General features: G+C 42.9%; 1 protein-coding gene across 3 annotated transcripts in view; it reads left to right on the top strand.

Annotated features, from left to right (window-relative positions):
* si:ch211-267e7.3 (ADAMTS-like protein 2) overlaps positions 1-12,421 on the top strand; it is a 107,089-nt gene that overhangs the window by 11,627 nt on the left and 83,041 nt on the right. For 2 of the 3 annotated variants that reach the window (XM_052012252.1, XM_052012253.1), the window contains exon 2: positions 7,404-7,541. In XM_052012252.1, coding sequence (XP_051868212.1) covers positions 7,510-7,541 — 32 coding nt within the window. In that variant the 5' untranslated portion in view covers positions 7,404-7,509. Of the gene's footprint in view, positions 1-7,398; positions 7,542-12,421 lie in introns of all 3 variants that reach the window. The other variant, XM_052012251.1, reaches the window with a different exon arrangement.

The raw sequence follows: 12,421 nt of genomic DNA, 5'->3' as shown, positions 1-12,421 counted from the left end.
CGTTTAGGATTTTGAGTTAATAATACTGAGTCCAAGGATCAGCAGAATTGTACCAACCCGAATCATCTATCAATATGCATTGCAAATCCCGAAAGCTTGCTCCATTGTGGTGTGGTGAACGAGTGAGAATTCACGCTAAAGCTTATGGTTATGCTCGTGGTTTTGTCCTGTGATCTCTTACCTCCAACTGCCTCTTTAAAACCATCGCCAATATTTTTATAACTCAGTAAAATCATGTGTTCAAGGTTAAAGTGAATTGGGGCTCTGTGAATATCGTTGATATCCATAATATTTTTTCCCAGGATTTGCTTACAGTGTTGCATCGATCAGTCCTCAATTCCTAGAACCAATCCTGGGGGATTTTCCATTGAATTCCAGCACAGAAACAGGCCATTCAGCTCAACAGTTCAATGCAGGTTTATTCTCCACCTGGCTCTCCTAACACCCCCTTTTCCTAATCCCCACATGAACTTGAGGTACAGAAATAGCTTCTCCTTCAATACATCTTTGCCATGTGCCTTATTAGTCTCTGTGATAGTAAATTTCATGTTTTAACTACATGGATTGGTTCACCTAGTATAATACCTCATAGGTATAAACTGCCTTGACGTGTTTTTTTGGACTGGATTGGTAATTTGAAGACCTTTGTTTTGTCCGGGTTTCTTGGATGAGATTGTTTGTTCAAAGTACTGTGGTGTTCCCTGGCTAAAGCCAAGTCTGTTTCTGGGATGAGACGTTTTTCTCCTATTCATAAAATCTACTGTCCTGATACAGGGTTTCAACCCAAAATGTCGGCAATTCCTTTTCCCCACCCCACCCCACAAATGCCGCTCAACCACTGAGTTCCTTCAGTAGATTGTTTGTTGCTCCAGATTCCAGCATCAGAAGTTTCTTGTGTCTCTGTGCTGTTTCTCTCTACGACTTCATGATCCCGACCCCCAATATGTTTTGGGAATGTGCACAACTTACAGTAAGCACCTTGAAGTGTTGGTGGAACTTCTGCAGTGCTGTCCCTGAAAGATCCAAAAAATCCTCTGGGAAGGTAGGCGAACCAAAGGCACTGTCCTCTCTTTGGCCACTGTCTGCCTGCCTCACACCAGCCTCCCGAAACAAGGTCTCTATTCAGAAAGCTGCTATGGCTGGTGACGAGAGAAAGCAGGAGCATGGAGAGAATGCTTCAGGGACATTCTCAAAGTGTCCTTGAACTTCCAGGGAAGATCAAACTAAAAGAGAAGTTGAGCACTTTGAGCCTGTCCAAAGGCAAGTAGATACCAAGTGCGAAAAGTGAAAGGTATATTCAGCAGCGCAAGCCACCTAGTCACCTGCCTTGTCAAGCCGGAGTCTGTATATCTCACAGCGGATTCAACAGCCACCCCAAGTCCTGTGGAATAAACTTAACTACCAATTATCCCCAGCCTCGAAGGACCTCCAAAGAAACATGACCAGTCTTAGTGAATATAATTCACCCTGTATGCTAGGGATCATCCCAGGCCTTTTATTGCTGTTGTTTCATTTGGATGATAACTGGGACACTGTGCTATTCATAAAGCTACTGTGTACATTCAACACCAGCAAGGCAACAAGAAGTGCATGCAGGCAGAAACAAGGACAGGAGTTTAAATTTAATTGGTTTTGGACAGGCATGTTAGATTCACGAGCATATCTTTGATCCAATACAGGCAGACCCCAGGTCACAACAGGGTTCTGTTCCTGAGAACTGTTTGTAACCAGAACTATTTGTAAGTGGGAAATGAACAGACACAGTGTGAGGAAGAGGGTCACAGAAACAGCAGTGACAGGGGAAGAGCAGCTGCCAGCTGGCCTCACTGACTCAGTGAGTGAAGGGGGTCTGCTCAGCACTCCCACCTCTGCTTGGCTCCACCCAGCCCCTGACTGTTGCAGCTCAGGGTGTGTGTGTGGGGGGGAGGAGGGTGGGGAGAGAATTTGCGCAGGAATTCCCCGTTCCCACCTGACAGAAGATGCCTGCAGCCGGCAAATCCACCCCCTTCCATCCCACTGGTCTCCCAAATGCTCAGCCATATGTACAGGTTGTCCATAGGTCGGGTTTTCGTGACCTGGGGAGGACCTATGTGCTTATGATAGTTGACAGAGGAATGCCTCGCCTCTGCTGTCCTGCTCGCTGTGTGAAGGTCACATTGCTCAATTCTTTGAGTGAATTCCATAATCTGGGTGTGAATAATTTCCTTTTGGACGTGACTAAGATAGTTACGAAGCTGCCATTAGTTCCACCTATCTATTGTATCTTTTGTTGACTTTCGAAAGAGTAGCATCGCAAGACAATAGTCACAATCTTTCCACATTGTAGTGTATTGTGATGCACTCTATCTGGTCACAGATGTGCTCTGCCTCTTACAGTGATCACTGTTGGAAGACTGTTCAGCTGAGGTCTGAGCTGCGAGTGGCTGTTTAGTTGAACTCTGAGCTGCAGGTGATTCATAACCTCCAATAGATATTCATAACCTCCAGTTTACTTGGGTTGAATTTGAATCTGTCTCAACAACCTCAGCACGGTAATGCTTTCCAAGGTGGCACCCATTGTCATTTGTGGAGAACGTTTCAGTTTCCCACTGACGTGTGTGTGCTCAAAACATGGATAATCCAAAGTCTTTTGGGAAAAGAGACTTTTCATCCTAAATCTTATTATTTTGTAAACTTTTTTTTATAACTAAAATTTTACTTAAGATAAACTGACATCTCTCGATTGCAAATTGTCATGTAGACATTTAACTATCTGATTGACATGTAACGTACCATATTTTTTTACACTCTTTCAATCTGTGCAAACTGTCTTGGCTGAACAATTCCATCACATGTGCCATGCTGTGCCTGCTAATTATTTGCCATACCTGTCTTTAACCACAAGCACTGTGAATTAAAGCTATATGATATGCATGGAAATTGCATCATTCATACATAGGGGCGTCCATATGTCTGGTGCTCGTAACCTAGGGTCGTCCCATATGGACGCCCCTACGTATGAATGAGCTCCCATAATATTATCAAATTCAAAAGTCCGACGTACATACGTATGTTCGTTCCTATGAACAGCAGAATTAGTTTCCTCTCTCTCTCTCTCTCTCTCCACTTTCAGTAATTGTTCTTTCTTATCAGTCTGATGTGCTTTTGATGCCATTCATTACAATACTGTGGAGGTATGGTTACCACACTGAGTGACTTTTCTGTATTTTCCGACCTGTGGACAAAATCGACGTATGAACATCTGTAAAAACAGAACCTGTTCGTTACCCAGACAAAGCCTGTACATTGCATCATGAAGCTTTATGTCATTGATGTTTGACAATAATGCTATTTTAAATGCTAATATTTGCTACATCTATAATAACCTTTATTTTCTGTGTTATCGCAGTGCTTTCCCCACACATCTTTTACAACTACTTGTTTGCTTGTATGTGCTATGCTTATACTTTGCAAGCTTTAGTTTTGTTCTATTTAAATTGTGCACCTTGTTCATTTTGTGAATGACAGATGGCTGCTCTTTGTTCCTTCCTTGCGTGTTTAGAGTAATCCTCTTACTTTTAAGTGCACTGGTATCTTTCCAAACCACTTTCACCAGCACTTGCAGAGCTTGTTGAAGTTGTGACTCTTCGCCATTTCTCACTGTTAATTGATTCTCTAGCTAGATTCTTAGAGTTTGCAAAATATGTAAGGGGATCTTATAGAAACATATAAAATTATGAAAGCGATAGATAAGATAGAAGCAGGAAAGTTGTTTCCACTGTAGGTGAGATAAGAACTAGGGAACATAGCCTCAAGATTCGGGGGAGTAGATTTAGGATGGAGATGAGGAGGAACTGCTTTTCCCAGAGAGTAGTGAATCTGTGAAATTCTCTGCCCAGGGAAGTAGTGGAGGCTACTTCATATTTAACGCACAGTTCGATAGATTTTTGCATAGTAGGGGAATTAAGGGTTATGGGGAAAGGGCAGGTAGGTGGAGCAGAGTCCACGGCCAGATCAGCCATGATCTTATTGAATGGTGGAGCAGGTTCGACAGGCCAGATGGCCTACTCCTGCTCCTATTTCTCATGTTCTTATGTATAAAGATCAAATGGCTCATTGGTTGCTTCAAAATTGGATGACTATTGCAGGGAATTTGCATTTCCTATATTGGCCAATTATAAATGCAGCTTTATCTGGATCTGTTTTTAAAAAATTGTAACAAAACTGGTCTCACTTCACTTGCTTCAAATGCTACATTCACTTTTTTTTGCTGGTATTCCACTTTTAAGGCCCTAGTGAAAATGATGCGACAGGATCTGTGCATTATGTATCACAAATGAGGAAGTGTAAGAAGACTTTGATCATCTCTTCAAGCTCCTTGCTGCTTTGAAGGGGCTTAAAGATATGTTTATGGATGCTTCCTCTTGGGACAAGAGGGGTGATTTTCTGGTAGGTATTACATACTGTGGGTAGTCATATCCACCCCTGAATTGAAGATCTTGAGTCGTGAGACTTCACTAGGAGCATATTTAGATATTCCATCTTGTAAATCATTGCAAAACAAACTGACCATGTTGTAGCTGCTTTTCATATGAAGTGCAGGCAATAGTATGGAGTTCATAAGTTTCTATTACTGCCATCAGGAACTTAACCACTACTTACATATGCTCACATGTTAAATCAATGTTTTGTCTTTAGGTGTATGTTCTTGATCCCAAAGTCAGTAGTTTTAAATGGATATATGGAACTCTGATTTGATTCTTTGAAACAAATGTTTTTATTTTAGGCAACTTCAGAGTATGCAAAAGTAAAATCAGCATCATGACAAAAAAAAAGACGGGACGCTATTGGGGGTGGCATGGTGGTATGGTTAGTCGAGCTGTTGCCTCATAGCCCGATCTCTGGTGCTGTCTGTGTGGAGTTGGTATGTTCTCCTGGTGAAGGCTTGGACTTTGGATGCTCTGGTTTCCTCCCACATCCCAAACACGTGGGGGTTGGTAGGTTAATCGGCCACTACAAATTGCCCCTTGTTTGTAGATCAGTGTAGTATCTGGGATGTAGATGGGAAATGGAGGGGAGACTAAAATGGGTTAGGGTAGAATTAGCATAAAATATGCTAGTGGACTTGGTGGGCTGCAGGGCTTGTTCCAGTGCCGTATCTTGCTATGACTATAACTCTATTAATAAATTGAATTGTGTGGTAGTGGTTACACTCAGTAATATTTCTGTGCATAAATTGGCTGCAGTGTTTTCTGAGTTTATGGCATTGGTTGAAAGAGCTCTCAGGAAGAACATAAGACCCTGTCAAACCTACGATGAATTTTCAAAAAGCCAAAAAAAAACTGTAGATGTTGGAAATCAAAGTTGAGTTTATCATCATATGCATGAGTACATGTGTGCATGAGCACATGTGTGCACGGGTGCAATGAAAAACTTGCAGCAGCATCACAGGCACATAGAATCAGAAACACAACATTGACAAGAAAAACACAAATTAAACATCAATTATACAAAATCTGAAACAAAAACAGAAAATGCTGGAAATAGTCATCAGGTCAGTGAAATATAATACACTTGAAACCTTCTTCCTCTTTCCACACATGCTGCTTGATCTGAGTATTTCCAGAGTTTTCTGTTTTTATCCCATAAGAATCTTCTAAATTTTGGGAAGTCAAACCTAGTTAGTTTATCAATCCTCAGAATTTAATTCATGGAGAAAGAGTTAATATTCTAGTAAATTTGCATTGTACTTGGTCCAAAATCAGTACATCCTTGCTATGCTGAAATGCATTGACCACGATGGCAAACTAGGGAATGGTAGTGGATGTTGTTTATGTGGTCTTCAAGGAGGCATTCATTATATTCCCTGAGAGAACGATGAATGACCAAGGTTGAAACTCATGGCACTGAGTTCAAGTTTTTCATCTGGTTTGGAGACAAGCTGCATGGCAGGTGACAGAGTTTGGGATAATGAGCAACATGTTTCTGTAGGTGCTTCCCAAGGATTTGTTTTTGGGGCTTGAGTGAAATGGTGAAAAGCTGGATAAGTGTGACTTAGGGGTCCATTTATATTCATTATTAAATTACCACAGGCCCTTGATCAGAAATGACAAAGGGTCATGGAATTATACCCATCACGCTAGAATTCAAAGACTCATGGTGCAGTTAAACACAGCTTTCCATAAATCACACCTGGGATACTTGAGCAGTTCTAAGCATCTCAGCATAGCAATGAAGGTTGTCTTTGGAGTGGGTGCAGTGGATATTTACTAGAATGATACCTGGGTCTCCAGGAATTAAATTCTGACAAATGATTACACAGGGTTGGACCTGAAATTTAGATGAAAAGTAGGGATTTGATCAAAGTTTTCAAATTATTACAGGTGGGGTGGGGGCAGTGCAGTATTACAGCTAGTAGAACCACTGCCTCACAGTGCAAACAAGCTGGTTTGATCCTGATTTCCGATGCTGTCTGTGCATGTTCTCTGTGTGGGTTTCCTCTGAGTGCTTGAGGTTTCCATCAGTATCTCTAAGCTGTACAGGTTAGTAGGTTAATTGGCCTCTATAAATTGCCCCAAGTGTGCAGGTGGGTGGTAGGATCTGTGGGGAGTTGATGGGAGTGTAGGAGCATAAAAAATGGGATTAGTGCAGAATTGGAGTGAATGGGTACTTGATCTGACCCTATGATTCCAGTAGAAAGTAGTTGGAACTGAGAGGCATAGAGTCATAGTGAGATTTAGTACGAAAACAGGCTCTTGTACCCATTGAGTCTGCAGCAACCAGCCATTTTCCTACACTAATCTTACACTAATACAGTTTTTCATTCTCCCCACATTCTCATCGACTTCCTCCAGATTCTACCACTAATGACACACAAGGGGCAGTTCACAGTGGCCAATTAATCTGCCGGCATGTCTTTTGGAGGAAACTGGTGTCCCTAGAGGAAACCCACGCAGTCACAGGGAGAACGTGCAAACTCCACACAGACAGCATCCTGGGATCAGGATTGAACCTGGGTCTCCAGCACTGAGGGGCAGCAACCCCACCAGCTGCACCACTCTGCCGCTACTGGCTGGGGAAAGACTCTGCCTAAGAATTAGGGCGGTGGAAGTTTGGAACTCTCTTCTAGGAAGAGCAGTCAATGCTAGGAAGTTTATAATTATACATGTGAGAGAGGTAGATAACTAAGGATATCAGGTCCATTTATGGACTTGAGTCACAGACCATTCATGTTTTCTCTGAATGGAGGAATTCGCTTAAGGACTAAATGTTGCTTTGTTCCTAAACTCATTCTTTACCTCTGTACTTCAGTGTTTACCAATTTTGCTGCATTTTCCCCTTAGGTACTGGGTTCCCAAGCAGCCGATCCACTTAGTGGCTGATGAATGCAAATGGATTTTTATTTTTTATTTTTGTCAGGACAGCAGTGAAGTCACAGAAAGGGACCAAAGCAGAGAGGAGGATGTGGCTCAGTGGTGGGGAGAGTGGAGCTCCTGGTCCACCTGCAGTCGGAGCTGTGGGGGAGGAGTCATGTCACAGGAGAGGCACTGTTTACAACAAAGGTAAGTGACATTCTTCCCTGTTAGTTTTCAGAGGGGGTGTGCAGTTTCCTAGCGAATAACTTCCTACTTCTGAAAGAAAGGATCACCTGCTCATGTTACCCATCTTAGCAGATCCTTAAAGGGGACATTTCCAGAAAAGTTTGGTGATGTTACCCCTCCATAGCTGAAGATGGAAAATCTTGGACTCTTTTTCCATCATCATCCAGTCAAAAGGTGTAACCTGGACTTGGTGTGGGGGATTATTTCAGGTGGTATTGATAGTTTTGCCCCTCTTAATTGGCACAAGGTTACCTTGGTATAACAAAAAAACAATAACAAGTGTTTGGATTGATCGACTAGCAAACACCATTTCCTTCTGAGAGAACCCTGAGAGAATTAAATTTAGAGAGAATTTAATTGATTGGAAAATTGTAAATTTGTTTATTATTGTCACGTGAACCGAGTTAGTGAAAAATTTTGCTTTGCATGCCATTCATACGGATGATTTCATCACATTGGTACATTGAGGTAGTACAAGGGAAAAGCAATAACAATGCAGAATATAGTGTTACAGTTACAGAGAGTGCAGTGCAGGCAGACCCTGTGAGGTCAAGAGTCCATCATATTGTACAAGATGCTCAGGGAAGCATTTCACTGTCATGCTAATTTGATTCTGCAGTAGTGTAATTGTGTTTCTGTGGACCATCTCTACTCAAAGCTATATATGTATGTGTGTGTGTGTATATAAAAAAAAAGAGGGACCTATTGACTAGTATTTGTGCAGAACTTGGCATAGCATTATAGCTGTAAATCGATCTTCATGATTTATGGCAGATAGTATCAAAGAATGCTCACCAGTATTTACAATTGGTGCAAAGATGGCTGATGCAGCTCTGTTGTGTTGTGAAGAGTATGGCTTGGGTCAATGTTTTGCTTGGCTTGTCGGTATTCTCTTCCATTTGCCCTTTTTTTTCCTCAACTTGATTATTGTGTTTATTGCAGGATGATTTGGGGATGAAGTTACTAATTCTGCCCTGCCACCCCCCCCACCCATCACCACCACCACTGGTGTATCAGTGCAGCCCAGCACAATGCCACCTGTTCTTGAATTTACGAGAAGCCTCTTTCGCACTTGGTGTTTAACAGGAGCAAAAGAAAAGAAACAAAATGAGAGATTTATAAAATCACACATGATTTAACTGCAGGCCCTTTGGCTAACTCGGGTGTATCCCACTTGAGGCCCTGTAGGATTTGTAACCATTTTCAGTGGCTGTACAATCGAAATGAATTAACTGTACCGGCAGTACAAGTGCAAACAGCTAAAACAGTAGACCACGAAACAATGGTGATAATGTTTTTTTAAATTGCAGATTCTTGTGCCCCTGACACAGATGGTTTGTAAATCTTCAGTAAGTAAATTGCAGAAATGAGACAATTTAACTCATTGTCTTGCCAAAACCCCTGACATACAGCCTTACACTGTGCTGGAACATCAATGATTATTTTAGTTATTTTTCACTATGTAGCCTCTGAAGCATGTGCAAGCAATCAGAGCAGCCATAACAAGCCAGAGATGTGTCTCGTTTTGTTTCCCTAGTCATGTGCTTGGCTCACTGGTGACCCAGTATCTTCGTGGCTCCGTGCACTTTGTACCCGGAATGACCTAGGTACATGTTGGTCACTGATCAGTTCACACTTTGGCTTCAAAATTCAATTCCATAGTAATGAATTTTTAACACTCAGAAGTCTGAATTGCTGTGTATAATCAATAGCAATTAGTTGATTGCACAGCACCATGCACACACTGAAAGGTTTGATTGCAGATTTGCCTCATTCTGGGTTGATGTCAGTTGCGCGATGCATATTTGTCACCTGTCCTTTCAGTTTGGTTTACATTTGTGCAGTCAATGTACAGTGGCACCCAAGCACAAGTTCTGAACAGAATTGGGAAGTCCTTTACCTGTACAAAAGGAACATCAACTACTTGCAGGTTTGTTGAAGATTTGGCTGGGCTCAGTCATGCTGAACTTTGAAAGCTGCATTGATTGTAGAGGTTTCTGCTTATCACTTGGGTGAAGGCTGATAGTGTTGCTGCATGCCCCTGAGCTGGAGAAGTGGGACAGAAGGCATGGCCTCCTTTACGTAGAGGAGGCTGACGAAAGAAAGGGAGAAGGGCTTTGACTTGGATGGCCTATCCCTTGAAATTCTTTTTGGATCATTACTCCTACCTCCTATTCAGAGGCAATGGTGACACAGATCTGCCGTTTTCTGTAGGCAGAGTTCCAGCCATGTCCTCATGCATAGACTGCTCTGCAACCGAGGGTGGTCACTCAGCTGGTGATATCTGTTGCATGTTACAGTTGGCAGTACACTGGCTCCTGATGTCATGCATGCTGTTTCTTTGAGGAGAGAGCAATCCACCTCTTTGTGTTGAGTGTGGTCAGCATATCTGTCCCGTCGTGGACTTCTGAAGGTGGTTAGACAGTACAGTTGGTGGTAAAGAGTGAAGCTCTTTATTAGGTGAAAAAGCATTGCTCTTTGAACATCAGATCACATGTGACTACACTCAGCACTGTGCAACCGAGAAGCTTGCAGCACTGTTTTATTCTGAGACGGTTAGTTGTTCCCGAGACAGCGTGACTTGGGCTGGAAGTGTTCTGGTGGCTGGGTAAAACCTGACCTGGCAAGCTTAAGGAAGAAAGACTACACACAGCCTCAGAGGAATGAAAATTAGTGTGGATAAGAATAAAGTAGTAACAATAGCTCATTGCAAAGATATGCATAATCAAAATTGGTGATCAAGAAACTAGAAAACATTGCACACTTCAAGTACCTCACAGCAACCATCACAAAAGAATGTTCAACCATTCTTGTTTCTCTAAACATCCTCTTAAATAGTATTTCTCGTGCTATCACAATCTTTCTGTAGTGTGACCAGGACTATATGCTATAGTCTGGCTGTGTTCTAAGTAATTTCTTCTGCAGTTATTGGACAGCAGGGAGGTCATACTACAAGTTCTTATGACTTAAACACCTTATCCATTTGCCCTGCTACCTTCAGGGAGATCTGTGGTCATGGACTCCTAAGTTCTTCATTTCTCAGCATCCTCTACAGGTTATTGAGTATTCTTTCTCTCTGTTTACTGTTTCCAGGTGGATTCCTTCACACTTGATTCAATTCTATTTTTCTGTCCAGTTGACAAAATAAAGTTTCTGGTATTGTACGATTTAACCAGCACTGTTTGCAACATTCGGAGAAGGTGGATTTGTTTAGTTTTTTCTTGGGCCATCCTTCTGGGACTGGGGATGACTTACTTCCACTCTGGTTCTGAGGTGGTGAATGAGGCCAATGTGGGGACTCATCCACAGATGGAGGAGGAGGTAGCTGATGGTGGGCAGTTTGTGAGGCAGTGCACTCCTCCTGCAGATCAGGCAGGACGTCTGTGTGCTCGTGATGCATGTACTCAAGGCTCTCAATATCATCCTCAACGATCCTCCCCCACTTCGAGCAGTCATGGGCCAGAAGTCTCCAGGAGTCAATGGGGTTACAGCTCTTTTTTTTGAGCACATCCTTGAATCTTTTTCTCTGTTAGCCTGGGAATCTTCTCCCATAACCAAGCTTTGAAGAGAATCTGTTTTGGGAGTGTGGTGCTGGGCAGGTGAAGAATGTGACCTGTCAACGTAACCTACTGAGATTAACTCGCGATTCATTTTTGGGGATGTTACACTGGGAGAGAATTTGGCTTGCTTATCCTTCCAAATGAATTTGGAGGATTTTGCAGAGACAGCATTAGTGATGTTTTCTCCAGTGCCTGTTGTAGGTCATCCATGACTCAAGTAGCGTGTAGCAGGGAAGGGATCACTACTGCCCACTTTTGTGGCAGGTCTGAGGTATTGATTTTCAAGCACCCTTTTCCGCAATTTACCAATGGCTGTGCTGGCACATGGAATGTGATGGTGAATTACATCATTGACCTTCACTGCGCGATGGATCGTAGGATGAAAGGTGGTTCACATTTTCCAGGTCTTGCCATGAAGCCGGAGGGTAGCGTTGTGCACGGAGGGCAGGTTGACAGAGGACCTTTATTTAACAGATGCTGAGTGCAAGGCCCAGCCTTGTTATGGGATATGGGCCAAATGGGACTAGCGTAGATGAGCATCATGGTTGGCATGGATGAGTTGGGCCGAAGGGCCTGTTTCCATGCTGTATTACTCTCTTGACTCTTTCTTTTCAGTGAACAAGTCAACAATGGCTTGGAGCTACGTCTCCAAGTGTGTGTCGGTGTAAGTGGGCCCCGCATATTGCAGCTTGACTGCTGAGGTTCTGGTGACCTTGCTGCTGGTGTGCAGTTGTGATAGGTTGATCAGTTTCCGAGAAGGCCTGAAGATCAGCTCCTGACACAGAGGTCCAGCGGTAGCCCCATGAACTAAAGAAGAGCTGGTGGGTGGAGAGGGCACAGGAGGCTCAATAGCTTGCTGACAGCTGTCACGTGCCTGGATTCTTCAGCGCTGCAAAAGCCGTGTAGATGACCCCTGTGTTATGGCCATTCAGGTCATGTAAACTTGCTTTTACAGAATTCACAAGTCCCAAACATATGAGATACAGAATAAAGTTTGCTCTCATAGAATTTATGTGAGGGAAAAGTAAATAAATAAACACAACTTTGCACTTCTTGGCACATGTGTAGATGACACAGCTTCGCGTCATGGAAAATCGCGATACGGTGCCTTATCTGGGAAGTCCTGTATAAAACGAGGCTACGTCATTGCTCCAGCACTTGTCTCAGCCTTTCTCACCACTGTGTTGCACCCCCTCTCCAACAAACTTCCCATGGGAGTGTGGATTTCTGTGGCTAACATCAGCAGCCACAGTAATTTTTCTCTGTCTAACAACCATTTCC

The sequence above is a fragment of the Pristis pectinata genome, chromosome 3 (genome assembly GCF_009764475.1).
Source record: "Pristis pectinata isolate sPriPec2 chromosome 3, sPriPec2.1.pri, whole genome shotgun sequence".
Lineage (NCBI taxonomy): Eukaryota > Metazoa > Chordata > Chondrichthyes > Rhinopristiformes > Pristidae > Pristis > Pristis pectinata.
Note: the sequence above shows the minus strand (reverse complement) of the source record. Positions and strands in the feature narration are given on the sequence as shown.